Source organism: Mycteria americana, chromosome 3 (assembly GCF_035582795.1).
Source record: "Mycteria americana isolate JAX WOST 10 ecotype Jacksonville Zoo and Gardens chromosome 3, USCA_MyAme_1.0, whole genome shotgun sequence".
NCBI lineage: Eukaryota > Metazoa > Chordata > Aves > Ciconiiformes > Ciconiidae > Mycteria > Mycteria americana.
In genome coordinates, this window is record NC_134367.1 from 115870020 (window position 1) to 115887119 (window position 17100).

Consider the following 17100-nt stretch of genomic DNA (forward strand, 5'->3'; position numbering starts at 1 on the left):
AGGGCTACAGGGCCTCTCCCTCAACTTGCCGAGTTCCTGGGCTGCCCCACAACTGCCTTCTGCCGGGCAGCCTCCGCCCGGCACCTCCTTCCCCCCCTTTCTCTCACCTCGAGGACTGTTTCTCTCATACCTTTTCCTCACACCTCTGTGTTTTTGTGGCGTTTTGCCTTTTTTAAGCACATTTACCCCGGGGCGCCACCACTGAGGGGCTCCGCTGGGCCTTGCGGGGGGGGAGGGCTGCTGCGGAACCGGCCGTGTCCGGCACGGAGGAGCCCCCACGGCCAACACCTGTCCCGGACACCGGGCGCAACCCCGCGTCCTTCAGGGAGCAGGACACAAGCGGCGCAATTCGCGCAAACCGGTCCGCACCGCGCCTGCGCAGTGGGAGCGGCGGCCGCCCGCGGGGCGGGGCAGCGGCGTCGCCATGGCGGGGCCGGCGGCGGCGTGAGTGCGGGCGGCGGGGCCGGCTGGGAGCCGCGCCGCGCAGCGGGGGGCGGCGGGCGCGGGGGGCGTGGGCACGGGGATCCGTGTGCGAGGGGGCGCGGCAGCGGGCGGGCGCCCCGCGGGTTGGGCCGGGCCGGGCCGGGCCGGGCCGGGCCGCCCGCGCTGAGAGGCCGTGCCGGGGCCGCGCAGGCCCGGGCTGCCTGCGGGTCTGTGCCGCGGTGGGAACCTGCCCGACACCCGGCTCCCGCGGGGTCCCCGCCCGCCCTCGGCCGCGCAGGCGGAAGGCTTTTCCCTTGCAGCAAATCTCACCGTCCCCTGACAAAGGCGGGGAAGAGTTAATCCCAGTTATTTTCAGGAAAATGGGGGTAGGGGCTTATGCCGGCAGACTGCTGCTCCTCCGTCCCCCTCATCCTTCCAGCCTCCCCTTTCCCGCGGTGGCGATTTCTGTCTCCTCAAAGGGTCATCCGGTTCCTGCTGCTTTCCTCCCATGACGTGTTTTAGCTGTCGTGTAGCTGCAGTTCACGCCTTTCTGGCAGCAGGAAGATTGGAGTAATCGCCTCCTATATGTGCAGTAATCGCTTCCTATATGTGCAGTAATGGCCACCTACATCTCTCTGCCTGCTGATAGAAGCCAGAAAGATTTTTCATTTTTTTGCAATGCCATCTGCCTGATTTCTGTTTCATGACAGCCTACGCTTCCTTTTCCCCAACGCTGATCTATTCTTCATGTGTATTTGTGCCTGTGGTTTTGCTTTCCTCCATTTTTATAAATTTTTTTCTTACCTATTTTTGGCAATACACCATAATCACCTTGAATTTAAATTCTTCCCCCTCACGCCTTCTGTACACCTCCTGAATCCATATCATCAATGGATTACATATGTGTCAAAACCTTGTTTAAGTCAGCTTAATCAATTGGTTTGCTTTCTCTTCTTCATTACACTATCAAAAAAAGAAAGGTAAAATGTAATTTGGTCCCCATAAGTCACTACTGACTGTTTTTTAATCGCTGGATGATGTCATGTGAGTGCTTGTAGATTTCTTGCGTTGTGCTTTGGTGTGGTTTCTTTCCTGGTATTGGAGCTGGGGGGGACCACCCCAATTCCCTGAATCTTCCGTCTTGCCTTTTAAACGCTGATTTTAAGTTGTCCTTGTCCAGTCTTCTGGGACTTCTTTCACCATCCAGGAACTAACAAAGATAGCTGCAAATGATTTGCATTGCCCAGAGAGATTGAGGGATCTCCGTTCTTGGAGGTTTTCAAGATGCAGTTGGATATAGCCCTGAGCAACATGGTGGGTCCCCATAGCTGCCCATGCTTTGAGCAGGAGGTTGGATGAGAGACCTCTTGAGGTCCCTTCCCACCTCAGTTACTGTGTTTAGCTTCTCTGAACTCTCCTTACTCTGTTCCTTCTTAGGCCTCAGTAGCAATGGGGAAAAGAAGATTTATGGAGCTTCATGTCCTAAAATTAGCTGTAGATCTCAATGACATGCTAAAGGAGGATGGATATGTTCCTTCTGAACCATTGGGAAAGTAGTGTGCCTTGTAGGCATCCAGCAGCCATGGAGACATTTGATGGTTAGGACAAGCAACATGGAGAGAGGGACTTTGCTGCTAGGTTCAGTTTTACAAGTGATTCACAGGTGAATCCCAGATTTTTTAATGCAGGATTCTACATTGTCCTACTGGAATAAATGTAAGCATTTAACTGCAAGTTTCCCTGGGTTAGTTGAGATAGATTTGAGCACTGAAACAGTAGCTGATATCAGTCTTACTCCAGGTGCTGAAGGAGCTGCAGGCATAAATCCTTTTACTTGCCAGCAGTAGTCTGTCACTCCCTGTGTGTAAGTTGTTTTGCCAGGCTGTTTGTTGCAGTGACTTACTGCTTACTTTGACTATCATGCCCAACTTTCTTATCACAGATCTAAACCAACTAACAGTTAAGTATTTAACTAATGCTCAAGTCAAGTTTACTCCTGTAAGTCCCTTATCAAATAACCATCATACTCTTAGATCCTTTCAGCAGGTTTAGAAAATAAAACATATCTTTTCTGTTGGATATAGGAGTGATGTGGGAACCACCTGTTCTGTGTGAAGGACAAGAAATAAAACATTTGATAAAGGGAAGAAACAAAACATCTGATAAATGGAAGCCATGAAGATATCAAAGCGGTTCTTCGCTTTTGGGATTTTGGCATGTGTAGCTATTTATGTTGCATACATAAAATGGCACTTGGATTCCAAACCAGTCCTGGGAGCAACAGAAGGAGTTGCTGAAAGCAGGGGAGACAAACTGAACCATCAGGCACTCACCACAGATCTCTCGGTCTTTTATGGAATTATGTTTGACGCAGGAAGCACAGGAACTCGCATCCATATTTTTAAATTTACACAGCAGCCAAAAGGTATGGCCTGCTCATTGTATGATAGATTAATTCTTCCATAACATATGGAACAGATTATTGATGATACTTTTCTAGGGATTACTTGAACAAACATGCTTCAGCTCTTTCTAGAGAGCCATCAGGAAGTATATTATGATTCAGACATGTGGGCTTAGATGAAATTATGAAAACATTCAACAAGGAGAAAATGCTGTAATGTCAGAATGTGAACTAAATAGCAGCTGTACCTTTAGAACAGTGCCTTGAAGAAGAGAAGTTTTTCATCACACTGCTTGGTGGAAGAGAGGGTTATAAATTCAAACTGCCTTATTCCCCCAGATTTTCACCATGAGGTTGTTGGCTGTCTCCAGTTCCTGGCAGTGAGCTGCTTCTCTCTGCATTGTCTGGTTTAGTGCATCCTTGGCTTCAGTGTTGGATTTAAATTGCAGAAATTCACTGTTTGATTAAAATTTTTGCTGTGTATTCCATCTGGACAGAAAGTATTGCAAAGAAGAGAGAGGGAAGTGTACAAAAAAGCTCCAGTTTTCCTCTGAAGTTGTAAGCTTCGTTTGTTTAGGTGTTGTCAGCTCCTATTTGTGAAACTCTTAAAGATGAAAGAACCCATGTGGATGCTGTTGGTAGGTGATCTGAGGATGCTTTTAAGGATTAGCAGTGTGGTGTATGGTGTGATTGGCCTGTGGGGAGCTCCTTAGGTTTGCAGAATGGGCTAGGGTAAGGCTTAGCCACCAAAGGTGTTAACAGTCCATGGATTTTCTTCTTTCAGTGTATTCCGGAATCTTTGCTTCTTCCTTGCCTGCTTCTCTTTAAACACAATTTCAGAATATATTGCAGGAAACTTTATGCAGTGTAGTTGGGTACAGGAGGAGGATGTTGTCAAGCTCATGTTATCTTGCATGCAGGTTCATAAAATTGTCTGTACTGCAACTTTCCAAAATACTTAGGTCTGCCTCCCTCTGCTGCCACTGAAAATGGTGGTAAAGCTTCCACTGAGTTTTGCTGAAGTCCAGTTTAGCCAGAACAGAGCATGCTGAAACATGGGGTCTTTGTTACCGGTGCAGTTTGGAAAGCTGCACATGGCAGGTGTAAGGGCTCAAAGAGATGTGCATGAAAAATAAGTGCATGGTGGACATCAGCACCTGAAAAAGTCATGACTTTTTAAAATGGTTTTCTCTGGAGCTAATTCCATAGCAAGGGCTGTATTTAAAGGTTGGGTGGCTGTTGGTAGTTCATTAGACAGAGGCTTCAGTTGACTTCCATTAGCACATAATGATGTAATTTGTAACATGGTTTTCTTTTTGTGTATGCAAAATTATTTGTACCATTATTCATTTTGGAATACTGCTTTTGAACAGAGACTCCCAAATTAACCCATGAGACGTTTAAAGCACTGAAGCCAGGTCTATCTGCATATGCCGATGATGTCGAAAAGGTAATTTTGTTTCTGTTACTGTAAAAGTACATGCCCCAAAACGTCCTGTTCTTGCTATGCACTGCAAATCCCATCTTGCTGTGGTACAGTATGCTAAACTGTCTCAGTTCAGGGAAGTGTCTCCAAATGATACAAGCCCACAGTAAAAGTTGGTCAACATGCAGACGAGCAGGGAACAGAACACCTCTAGTTCCGCTTGGTGATGTTGTTAATTAAGCACAGTGGATGTTTTTCCTACCTCTGCCTTAAGAATTTCAATGCGCTTAAGAAAATGACAAAAGAGCTGTGTTGGATTGGAGCAGAGCCTTCTCCAAAAGTGACCGGAGTTGGATTCTCAGGAAAATAGTGTAAAAACCAGGCCAAGTGACTTCTCTCCCGTCTCCGTTACCTTCTGGCTTGCAGGGATTTAGGGACTTCCTGAGCCAGACTTACACACAGCTCATAGTGTTTTACTGGCTCCAAAGGCCTTTTTTTTCCCAAGGATTTGTCATATTGCCTTTTGAACCTTTTGTAGCAAAGCATTGTGGCAGAGAGTTCTATGTCACTGTTTGAAAAAGTGACTCTTCATGTTTGTTTTTGACCTCTTGCTGGATAATCCCCATTATATCCACCAGGTCTCACTCTGTAGGAGATAGTGAGTCCTCCACCTTCTGACCCCTTGTGATATTCACTTGTCTCTGTTCCACATTTACAGTAAATCATACCTTTGATCACCCTTTTGCCCTTCCAAGAAAGGCAAATCTAAAGAGTTTCTAAGATGTCGTTTTTTGTTCTTTCTCTGCTCACAGAGTGGCCAGGGAATAAAAGAGCTCCTGGAGGTGGCAAAGAAGGAAGTTCCTATGGAGTTGTGGAAGTTTACTCCTCTGGTCCTGAAAGCCACAGCTGGCCTACGGTTGCTGCCAGGAGAGAAAGCTCAGAAGCTGCTGGATAAGGTACTATTTCTTGTCTTTCAGTTTGCTTTCCAGAAATTTTACAGCAAAATTTGGTCCCTTCTATGTAAGGTACATACTCCTTTATCTTCATGTACATAAGCCACTCCTGTCATTTAATCCTGAAAGGAGTGCAGAGCCACCTGATCTCAAATGGGGTTGCGGGGAGAAATTGCGTGAGTACAAACACAGAGGAATGGTGACAGCTCCGAATAAGCCTGGAGATGACATATAACATAACAAGTGTAATGAGATACTCCTAACAGTCACCACAGGCTTGTTCTTACTGGGGGTGCTTGTTGGTGGTTTTGACCAGGATGCTGCTATTTTGGGAGAAGCTCTCTGCTGTTTGACTGGTCATGTTATCAGCCTGCTGCTGCAGCGTTGCTCCTTTATATTGATTGGAAGTAATGTACATTGTATTTATAGGCATGTAAAATATGTTTAATATTTTAAAATATTATAAAAATAAACAAAATATTATGTTCTAGACCTTATGGCTGCGGGAAAAGTTTATTAGATGTGCACTAAGTGTACTCTTTTTCTAAGCAATAATTGGAAGGAAGAAATGTGGTGTGATTGAAACAAATGTCTGTATTGTTCTCTGCTGCCTTTTCTTTTCCACATTGAATTTCAGCTGGAGCTGCTGCAGTTGTTACTTTAGAGGACTCTGGAAACCTAGGGCTTTGCTACCTCCTGTAGGATGTAGTGTAGAGGACCTCTAACAGCCAACATGCTCCTTTTAGAAATGCCATTCCCTGGGGCATTCCTGAAAGCCAGGGTGTCCATCTCTTGCCTCTCCTGTGCATATATAATACCCTGTGGGTCGCCAGTTGCAGCAAAGTAAACTGGGTTCTCTTCCCTACCCATGTCTGTCCCTTGTTAATGGCATTTCTGAGCAGTCGTCTTGCTTTAAAACCCACACATCCATCCCTGTCTCTGCACCAAACTGCAGAGCCAGCATGTAAATTGCTAACCTTTTATAGCAGAGGGCAGGGTGATGCTTGTTGGGCTCTTGAACTTCAAACAAAGTGGTGAGTAGCAGTCAGGATCTGGCGCAAGAAGAGGAGCAGTTGTGTAAAACTGGAGTTTTAAAAAAATTTGCTTTCCAGCTGAAAAAAGATTTCTCTGAGGGTAGCTTTTATTTGAACTACAGGTGAAGGAGATTTTTCAGGCCTCCCCCTTCTTCGTGAGGGACAACTGCGTGTCGATAATGAACGGAACCGATGAAGGTAGGCTAACTTGTGGAGACCCTTTCTACAGTCCTGGAGATTCCTGCTGCACTGTGACAAGTCCCCACTTGCTGTAGTGGGAACCCACAAGCACTGGGTTTGACACAGTTTTTACACTGCCTCAGGCAGTGCCTGCCAAAGAGATTTTGTGCTACGTTTTCCAGTTTGAAGCCCTGAACTCTGTCCTGATTTTCAAAGCTCTGAGTGCTGGGCAGTGTCTGTGGGATCACCAGGAAGGCACTGTGCAGTCAGCACTTCTGGAAAGGTTTCTGAATATCTGCTTGTTGAGATGGTCTTCAACAACTGGTTTTGCACACCCTGCTCTTGACAATGCTCATCAGAGCTTTCTGGAAGTTATTTGGTCATAATGTTAATTATAACTGATCTAATGAGTGTGATTGTGAATTCAATCTGAAAAAAATGTTATACAGAGAAGAAAATACATGCTGAAGTAAGTTGATGCTCATCAAAAAATGCTGAGGACAGAACCCAGAATCAGTCTTGATTTAAAATAATTTGAAGAAACATGTCTAAATGCTAAGTAACTGAGTGTTTAAATGTGTTTTAAATCTGCTTAGAAACCAAACTTTAAAATAGCTGGAACTATTTGGAGCTGTTTATGAGTTTCTTTTTTACTGCTTAAGAATTACAATGTCTTTCTTCCATTCTTTTTGTTTTGTTTTAAAATCATTAATAGCAGTGACAGCCTTGGTTCAGCCAAGGGTTGAACTGGACCATGTTCCCTAGCGTGCCTTGAGTTTTAACCACATGGATAAATATTTGAATTTGTTAACATAAGGCCCACTAATTCATCTAATTTATGGAGAAAAGGTTTATAAAACAAGAAGAGGACAGAAACATGCAGCTCACAAAAATGCTTAGAGGAAAATAGGAAAAACTAGAACACTGAAAAGATGAAAATTCTTAGTATTCAATAGGAAAGTCAAGTGCTTGACATGAAACAAAAGCCTACCAGTGGATGTTTTCCTAGAGAATGAACAATGTGAGTGTCAGTCATTGTCTTTTAGCTAAGGGCTGAAGCCTTTGTGACTTCTCACCTAAGTTTTTGACCTGTGAAATACAGAGTTGTCCAGGCATTTCATATATGAGGCTTCTCTTCCAAATACTGCATAAGCTCCGATATAGGTTGTCATTCTCTTTGTTCAAGGCATCTAATCTTGGTTTTTGACAGCCATTGACAGTTGTGGAAACACTGGCTTTGGGGCAAGGTGGGTCAGGGGAGCTCAGCAGGCCAGTCCTATTCACCCTTCTTGCTTAGCTCTCAGCTAGACATCTTTTGGAGACTTTGTATTAGAAGTCCTCCATTTGTGAAAGGAGGACAAGGGAGCTTGTGGCAGATGGTCTTTGGTATCTCTGTCTATTGTTGGGTGACAAGCTCTGGTTTGCTGATAATTTTGTTCAGGTGGTGCAGTTAAACTGTGTGAAAAAACTTAAAAATGCCTCCAGCCAAACAGATCCTAAAGCAAGAAGACCTTGTAGTATGGCTCACGTTATTTGTTACTGTTGTTGGATAAAATGAAGTGGTATGATCTAACAGTCCGTCTTCTGAATCTTTTTCTTATTAGGTATTTCAGCCTGGATCACAATAAATTTTTTAACAGGTATGTGTACATGAGCATGTGCATAAAGATATGACTGACGCTGTGAAATTCATGCTGTTTTCTGCCCCTGCATGGGATTTGCTCATTCATTGGGGTGGAGTGGGAGAAAGAAGGATCTGGGAATAAGTCAGCAGTTGGTTTTGGCCTGGCCTATTTAAGTCATTAGGATTTTGGCCATTTACTTGACAGAGTGAGGAGTTTAATCCCTTTTCCTAGATGTTTAATGTAGCCTTTTTTTCAATTCCCTGTAGGGTACCAGAGCATTTTATTACTTTTTAGAGTCTGCCACTAGCTCTGGCTAAATTTTTAATGTGGATATTCTAGATGTGCTTGGCAGCTGCACAGAGTGAAAGAAAGTGCTATGCTACTTCCTTACAGATTTGTAACATAAGAAATACCACAAGTGTTTACACTGCTGAGTTAGAAAAGGGTAGCTGAAGGGTAAAGAAAAAACTAAGCTGAAGCCCTCTCTGACAATAAGTAAAGCAGTCTGCTATCCGAGTGCTCTGTTCAACACACACAATGTGTGGAGCAATATGACAAGTGCTCTAAAGCTTTTTATGCTCACAGGAAATATCAGTAAAGTCAGAGATCTTCAAACATCAGCTATCATGAGGTATACCAAGGTACTTAGCACAAACTAGTCTTGTCAGGAAGCGTATTTGAAGGATCTAACTGAGAAGGACTGGATTGAAATGAGAAGAGAGGTCTGGGCTGGCAGCAGGAAGAATTCCAAGAGAGCTGAGTCTCTTAGGCCGGCTCTTTTCAGTGTGTCATCCCCTTGGCCATAGGAATCTGCAAAATATCACTAAGGGATCAGGGAAAGGTGGCCAAGAAAACTGCATTCCTCTGTGTTACAAAGTGGTTACCAGAGCAGAGTTTGCAAAAGGGTCCTTGCACCCACTGAAAAATGTTTAGGAATCCAATAACCAAAGCTGCTGTAATTAGGGCATGAACAGCCACCAGAGAAATAAGAGAAACTCTGTCACTTGAGGCTTTTCAGGTTACCCTGATAAAGCCAGAATAAGTGCCCAGTAGATGACAGTATAATTTAGTGCTGGCTGGAAGCTGACATATGGAGTTAGATTGTCCTCTTTCTTTACCACTGTACTTCTGGTTTTGTTCCTAGCCGGTTTCTCACAGTGTCCACCATGGCGTTCTCTGTTCTGTTGCACATTTCAGGTAGCCTAGATGATCCACAGAAGAGAAGTGTAGGGATGCTGGATTTGGGTGGTGGATCAACACAGATAACCTTCCTTCCACTCACCGAGGTAATGTGAACATGCACACTGTTGGGAAATGCTGGTGCAGCAATCAGTAGCTGCTCAGATTTGTTTCCTTTGGAAACAGACCAAGAGTTTGTCAGTGTGACATGAAGCCACACTTCTGACAGAAAAACCCAAGTCACTTGATCACATCTGCCTTGTTATAGTCAGTCATGGAGGCATTCACAACTTTTTGTCAGTCCTCTTACTCCAACTCCATGGGTCAGTGGTGCATGTGGTAAATCTGCCAGGGCTGTTTTATCTTGGGGAAAATGCAGTGTTTGCCTGAGCATCTTAAATCCTTGGCTCTCAGTTTGTGCTGCTTATAATAAAGAACTCAAAGGCAATGCTGTTAACGAATTCAGGTCCAACATTTGGCTTATATTGGGTTTTAAGATGCCTTCTCAATCCTTTTTTCTGGTTTTCCTGAGTTCACTCAGTTGCAAATGAATGCTTTCTAAGGAGCAACTGTTATTATGCAGTAAAAAGTACATGCTGATGTTTGTCGTTTCAGCTTCCTGTTGTGGCATTTTTATAGGTGTTCTGTGAGCTGGAAGCCCTGTGGATGTGGAGTCGTAAGGCTCTGGCCTGAGCAGAGATACTGTTCACAATAAAGCTGCACAAAAGCAGAGGATTGGGGTGCTGTATCTAGTGTCCCAGCCTGGGCTAATCAAGACATTGTACTCTTACAGCAGAATGACAGGGGATATGAAGAGTCCAGGATGTGGAAATTCTGGACTTAGAGATGGTGTTAAGATATGAGCAGCATGAACAGTGTCGTGGCCTGAGCTTTGCTCCCCGCAAATGTGCTAGCTGTGCTGGTGCACTTGGGGAAGAGGCTGCAAAGTGCTTTAGATAATTACCCTTTCATTTCTTCAGATCACAGGCTGGTCCTCACTCTGTTCCTTGGCAAGCACAGTGATGTGCTTTTCCTCTGGCTTGCGGAAGTTCACAGCTGAATTCACTTGAGTAGGAAGTTAATGCGTGCCTGGCTTTCATATTATTTTGCACACAGTTTTCCCTAGTAGGGATCATGTGAAGAGGCAGTTGCTGTAGCCTCTTGACAAAGCAGTTAACAGCTGGAATAAGGATTCCTTTTTAATTAAAATAATTCTTTTATACACCAATTTGGTGTGGATACAAATAGAAATGTAACCAGTTTAGACTCTGTTATGAAGACACTATTTTAGCTCCAGGTTTTGTGGTTGTCTTGTGTATTAGGGTCAAATCTAAATACTTGAAATTCATCATTTCTGTCTGAACCATGCTAGGATTGTTTCACATTTTTCCTAATGTTTTGGAAGATTGTGTTGTTGATGTTTGCTGCTGCTGGCAGAAACCTTGCAGTGACATCTTTTTCTCCCTCCAGGCAACTCTCCAGACATCACCAGCTGGCCATACAACTTCATTTCAGATGTTTAACAACACCTACAAGCTGTATTCGTACAGGTTAGTTGTGGGAAAGAGAGCACACTGTATAGATAGAAGCTTTCTGTGAAGCCAGTGGGGTTCACACTGAAGTGGGGTCCTTGCAAATGAGTACTGGGAAGCAGCGGAGAAACCCGAGCCACGTCATTGTGGTGGATTAACCTTGGCTGCCCACCAGCTGCCACCAAACTGCTCTATGACTCCCCTTCCATCAACAGGACAGAGGGAAGAAAATACGACAAAAAGCTCGTGGGTCAAGATAAGGACAAGGAGGTCACTTACCAGTTACCATCGTAGGCAAAACAGACTCGACTTAGAGAAGTTAATTTAATTTATTGTCAATTAAGCAGTAGGATAATGAGAAATAAGAACAAAATCAAAAACACCTTCCCCCCACCTCTCCCTCCTTCCCAGGCTCAGCTTCACTCCCAACTCTCCTACCTCCTCACTGCTGAGCAGTGCAGGAGGATGGAGAATGGGGGTTGTGGTCAGTTCATAGTGCTTTGTCTCTGCCATTCCTTCCTCCTCACTGTCTTCCCCTGCTCCCAGTGTTTCGGGCAGAGGGAAGCAGCTTCTTCCCACCTGTGTTTGCTGTGGGGTGTGTTTGGGCTCAAAAAGAGTCAATTCTGTATGCTAGAGGCTGGGCTCCCTTTGAGGAGGGTAGGAGAAATGTTAGGGGAATGCCTTCAGCATTCCCAGTTCTTCAAGAGCCAGATTACCATTGAGAGCTATTGCCTGTGCTTTTTCAAAGATAGATTATCCTTCTGGGTAAGGGTAATATGAGAGTGGGTTGTCACGCTGTTCCCTTTATGTGCGTTAGCTGCTGGCTCGAGCCATTTTGCTGGGACCATGTAGAGGAGACTGGCATGTCCCAGCCATGTCCTCTGGAGTATCAGAGGAAGGATGTTTGTTGTTCACAGAGGCTTTTATCCCTTTGCAGTTACCTGGGACTCGGGCTGATGTCAGCAAGGCTCGCCATTTTAGGAGGAGTTGAGGGAAAACCCTGTAAGTTACGGGCACTCCTCAAGTCTTGGCTCTGAGCGTAGGGTACGTAGCCCTGTTGCGAGGGGAGGAGTTGTCTGTCCCCTTCCCACTGGGCTCAAGGTTCCTGAGTGGTATGTGGACTCCTGTCACCATGGCTGGGTGCATTAGAGATGAATGCAGGAGGTGACACTGCTAGATCCCAGGAGACCTGGATTCTTGCCAGCCCTGGGGGGGCATGGGACATCTGAGCCATGACTGGGGCTTGAAGGTGCCTTGCTGAGGCTGTGGGACAGTATGGAGCAGGGCTGGGGGTGAGGGGATCTGAAATTTACTCCTTACGTTTTTCCCTAATGTGGCTTTGCTTTACTTCTGCAGTAGGAGAAGGGGAGGAATTGATCAGCCCTTGTTTACCACCTGGCTTCAAATCTGAATGGCAACATGCTGAGATAGTGTACAAAATTAAAGGACAGAAGGCAGGTATAGTGATTTATCACTCTTCCTATCTAGGCCAGCATGCTATTAGCAGAGTAAATTATATACTTTCAGCCTCTTGCAAAGATACTAAACAGTAAACAGACTCTGTTTACTGTTCTGTCTGGCTCCTCTTGACATGCTGTTAGATTCTGCAGCTCTTTCCTCTTGTGCCATGGTGTGTCCGTCCAGTCAGTAAAGCTGCTAGTAGTAATGCAGATGGAGTTGAGCAATCCCTGAACAGGTCTTTCAAAATCCTTCTGCTTCAAATGATGTTGTCCATCTCTGATCTATCACATACTTAGTCCCAACCTGAGGATGGTTAACGGTTGTCACTGGAAGAAGATGCAGATTTCAGTTCTCTGTGGAGAGCTTACGAAGTGCTGTTGTGCAAAAGGGAGCCTGTTTCCTGGCAGATCCTAAATAAATTGTATGTATATTTAACTCTCTGCCTATAATATGCTGGGTTTCTTTGCCTTCTTTTAGGTGAGCCTCTGTATGAGTCTTGTTCTAACAAAGTGGCAAAGATGCTCTACAAAAAAGTGCATAAAGCTGAGGAAGTGAAGGACTTGGATTTTTACACTTTCTCCTACTACTATGACCGTGCAGCAGAGGTTGGTCTCATAGGTACGTTTGCTCCTGTTTTCATTTCATTTTAAATGACAAGCTGTGGAAGAAATGGTAACACTTACACACATCATGGCGCTTTGCTAAGCTGTCATGGAACTTAGTCTTTTGTTACACTGCTGTGCAGCATTGGTCTCGACTGGATATTGAATGCTATTTAATTTCTATAGAGAAGGGACTGGGGCTGTGAAATAGGACCTGCAACGTCTGGTAATGGTTTTTAAATAAACTGTCTGCACTTCAGAAGCTGTTGTTGTATGATTAACTCTACAATCCAAAATAGAAAAAAAGCCCTCATAGTGATAAACAAATTTCTTGGGCAGTAAAGCAGTAAAGTGATCTTGGGCTGTGTGTTTTGCTTCACTGACCTTTTTAGATGGAATGAAGATTTTCAGGTAATTCCACGTGTATTCAGAATGCATCCCATCTCTTTTCCAGTGGTGTGCTGGTGTACAGAAGGCTGTGTTCAGCAGTAGAAAGCAGATGATGAGATCTCAAGCTAGTTTGGATAAACATACCCCCCTCCTCAGCCACTTTGTTTTACAAATACTTTCAGATTTAATATGTTGCAGAGCATCACAGCCCTGTCAGATCTGGTCAAAGGTGTTAACTGTGTTCAGGCATCACTGGGCAGGGCAGCACAGACATGGGGACAAGGTGAGAGAGTCTGTAAACTATGTTTCTTTAGGAAACGAGGCTAAAAGTTCTTCACAAAATGAGGCTTTTCAATGTATATTAAGAATCTTTTGAAGGTTCTTTTACATTTAAAGCAAGTGAGAGTTTTGTCATTGATTCCAGTGGCACAAGCTTTGATTTCCAAACAACTTCTATGACTTGAATCTACAATTGCCTTTATACAAAAACCATAAAAGACCGCGGTTTTTTTTCTTTTAGATAAAGAAAAAGGAGGAAGCTTAACTGTTGGTGACTTTGAAATTGCAGCTAAATACAGTGAGTAAAATGCAATCAAACACACACTAGTAATTGTTCGTAAATTCATACCCAGGTGGCAAATGTGTGACATGCTAAGAAGCCTCATTTTTTTTGTTTTAAGTAAATACTGAGCACCTCTCTTGAGCACCTCTCTCCATAGCATCTCACCAACATTTCTGCTTATTCCTGAAAATCTCAACTATTTTTATATTAATTCTTGCTTTTGCAGCCCACATAAGACACATCTTATAATACTTATATTTCAAAACTCTCTCAAGAATTACTAATAAACTTGCCAGTTAACAGTTGTCCTGAAATCATGCTTTCAAAATAGATGTGGGGGTTCTCATCCTGTTAGCATAACCTGTTCTAATCTGGTTTAATTTTTCTTTTTGTCTCAAGATTTGTTCATATGCTTGATTGTTAATCGGAAAAGGGGGAAAACTGGTTCATAGCTTTTCGCTTCATCAGCTGCAGAGAAAACTGCCTACGCAGATTCAGAAATGTAAACATTCTTTTCTTAATACAACAAACTCAGGCTTTGATCAAACTGACATGAGGCTTTTTGGTAAACTTTATGAATGACTGAACAATTGTTGCAGTTCTGATTTCTGGACTACCATTTGTATAATTCATCCTGAGAAAGGAAGGGGGGGTTATTTTGGTTTTGTCTTTTCTTTTGTCTTTTCTTCTGTCTTTTTTTTTCTTTGGTTTTGCCAACATCTATTGACTGCTTATGCTCGAGAAACAGAACACACCTGAGGTTGCTCAGATTTTTAAAGGCTTGAAGTAGATAGAAGAAAAGTTGGAGACCCTTTTCATCCTTTCCCAGAGAGATACAAGAAACTCAGCTGTCTTAGGGGAGGGACAGAATGCCTTGATCTTTCTTCCAGTGTGCCAAAGCTTTTGTGCTTCTGCTAATGTGTGCATGTCATTTCAACCCCATTGTAAACAGGTTCCATCACTGCGCAACTCAACTGATGAGAGGTGTTTTATGGATTCATTTGACGTTTTTCAAAGCTGGGTTGATGCTAGGCCTGATCCCACAGTGCGCATTCAGACACTGTTTTCTTTCTCCTTAGTATGTAAGACCATGGAAATCAGCCCTGGAAGGAGCCCTTTTCTTTGCATGGACCTCACATACATCACCCTCCTCCTGCAAGAGCTGGGCTTCCCGAAGAGCCAAGTCTTTAAGGTGATGCACAAAATGGATTGCTGGGGAGCGTAGCAGGAGGGTGCCAAGGCAGTAGTCATCATGCCAGTAGCTTGGTCCTTGATTTGCCTTCTTGCTACAACACATGCTCTGTGATTGGAGGTGGAGGGACACTGTCCCCACGATGGTGATAACTGGTTGTGATAAGCTTCAGCACTGTATTCACATTGCATGCTTCTCCTTCTCCCAAGAATTGTGTTTTAACTTTTTTGTTTGGGTTTTTTTTTTCCGCAGCTTGCCCGGAAAATTGACAATGTTGAAACGAGCTGGGCATTGGGAGCCACTTTTCATTACATCGACTCACTCAAGAGACTGCAGTACTAAAGCTTCTTGAAGGTGACTTTTGGGAATCTCAGTTTTTGGAAGCCCAACATGGGAGAATCTGTTGAAGGGCCCGCTCTTGGCTTCTGGAGTCCTTTGGGAGGTCATCATAAACTAGGCCCCTTTCCTCCCACCCCCTGCCAAGTCCCCTCCATCACTAGCTCTTTTTTACAGTGCAGAGTGCAGTATCTAAAGAATAAGCCTTGATTTGACAGCGTCTGCAGTCAACTTGATGTAAAACTTGATCATTGTTGAAGGAAAACCGGGACTCTGCAGGACATCTATGATCTCTATGAGAAAACCACACCATTTTGGAATATGTCTTTACTATGTGCTTGTACTGTGCTGAAGTCACTGTAGGAAATGGTCACTCCAGAAGGAACTTGTTACCCTCCTGATTTCAGGGTGTTTTTTCCTGTTTGTCAGCAGTTTTCAGTGATGATTTTTATTTTACTACTTCCGTGTTTGAAGGTGAACTTGTGTGCGTGCGTGCAAAGACAGTGCATTTACACAGATGTGCTGCTGACAGGCAGCAGCTTTGAAATGCAGTGTGGAAGTCTCAGCTCTGCTTTCCCCTTGCTGAACTAGAAAAGCTCAGGAGCACTCTAGAAACTGGATATGGAGTTAGAGGCATGAATCAGAGCCTATATGCTCTCTAGGGTTAAAGCCTACAGCCTAATGTTGGTTCCCTGGCTATTGGGAGATGGATGGTGGAAGACAACATCAGATTTGCTGGATGTAGGTGAGCAAGGCCTGGGAGTTGGGTACAGGGCTAATGATGGATTTGACAGTTCTAGAGTCGGTCAGGGTAAGATCAATGACAAGACGCAGCCACAAAAATAAATGCTGAGCACAGCTTATTGGACCTCACGGAGATTTGTGCCTTGGCAAGGTTGATGCAGGGCCTGGGATGAGTGCATTTACATGGTGTTTTGGGTGCTGCTTCCTGCAGATGCATCTCACTTTGATACGTGAATGTATTGTGGTTGCACTGAGCCGTGGCAGGGCAGCTGCACTGCGCCACTCCAACAGTCTCCTGTATGCGGGCTGGAAGTGATCTCAGCAGCAGCGGGAGCTGGAGAGGACATGCTGCGCTGTTTGTAATCTAACTGTGGAATTGTGTTGTATTTGTATGGATGTTTAGAGCAGACCCGAGTGGTCTTTTGGGGGTGCAAAAGAGCCCAGCCTCCCAGAGGGCCAGCAGTGCGTGCCCTGACTCATGGGCTCGTGGCCACACGGCCACAGCCTCGCCCTTTCCCTGGGGCAGCGAGACGTGGTATGGCAGCCTGTGGTGCTGCATGGCTGCTGGCTCTGCAGCTGAGTGTACAGGGGACACTTGAACCCCACTGTACTGACAATAAAACCCCAATTTAAAATGAAAACATGGTGATGGTGGTGGTGGTGGTGTGGCTTTTAGCGCCAGAACCTGCAGGGTGGGTGGAGTGAGAGATGAGTGCCCTGACACCGTCCCTGTCCCCTCATGCCATCCCTGTCTCCCCAGGCCCTCCCTGGTCCCCTCAAGCCATTCCCACCCCCTCGCACCATCACAGCCCCAGATGCCATCCCTGACCCCGCAAGCTATCCCAGCCCCCTATGCCATCCCGGTCCCCACACGCCATCCCCGTCCCCACAATCAGCCCGCCCCCGCCGGCACCCCAGGCCCGGGCCAGAGGCGGGGGCCGAGACGGGACGGGGCTGCCGCCACCCTGCTGCCAGCCCCGGCCCCCCCGCGCCCTGTCGCGGCCCGCCCCGGCGCTGCGGGGGCGGGCGGCCGCTCCCCTCATCGGGGGCCGGGCCG

At 45.2% G+C, this 17100-nt stretch overlaps 1 protein-coding gene across 4 annotated transcripts; it reads left to right on the forward strand.

Annotated features, from left to right (window-relative positions):
* Window positions 1–289: 289 nt before the first annotated feature.
* On the forward strand, window positions 290–16673 carry ENTPD6 (ectonucleoside triphosphate diphosphohydrolase 6). 4 transcript variants are annotated; one of them, XM_075496643.1, is made up of 14 exons: window positions 290–444; window positions 2508–2848; window positions 4201–4277; window positions 5066–5209; window positions 6363–6438; window positions 8025–8060; window positions 9243–9331; window positions 10695–10774; window positions 11694–11758; window positions 12113–12214; window positions 12695–12835; window positions 13392–13492; window positions 13730–13786; window positions 14851–14963. In XM_075496643.1, exons 2-13 carry the CDS (start codon window positions 2590–2592, stop codon window positions 13751–13753), a joined length of 1194 nt encoding a protein of 397 aa, XP_075352758.1. In that variant the 5' UTR covers window positions 290–444; window positions 2508–2589; the 3' UTR covers window positions 13754–13786; window positions 14851–14963. The 4 variants fall into 4 exon arrangements, with proteins under 4 accessions (XP_075352758.1, XP_075352756.1, XP_075352759.1 ...); XM_075496641.1 differs by lacking the exon at window positions 13392–13492 and adding an exon at window positions 15216–16673 and having other exon boundaries at window positions 291–444; XM_075496642.1 differs by lacking the exons at window positions 290–444; window positions 13392–13492 and adding exons at window positions 611–809; window positions 15216–16673.
* Window positions 16674–17100: the final 427 nt, after the last annotated feature.

Excerpts from the sequence above, each read along its gene's own strand:
- ENTPD6 (XM_075496641.1), top strand. The coding sequence starts at position 2,590 with ATGGAAGCCATGAAGATATCAAAGCGGTTCTTCGCTTTTGGGATTTTG. Across the intron at positions 5,210-6,362 it reads CTCAGAAGCTGCTGGATAAG|GTGAAGGAGATTTTTCAGGC; the intron begins GTACTATTTCTT and ends TTTGAACTACAG. Across the intron at positions 10,775-11,693 it reads TACAAGCTGTATTCGTACAG|TTACCTGGGACTCGGGCTGA; the intron begins GTTAGTTGTGGG and ends ATCCCTTTGCAG.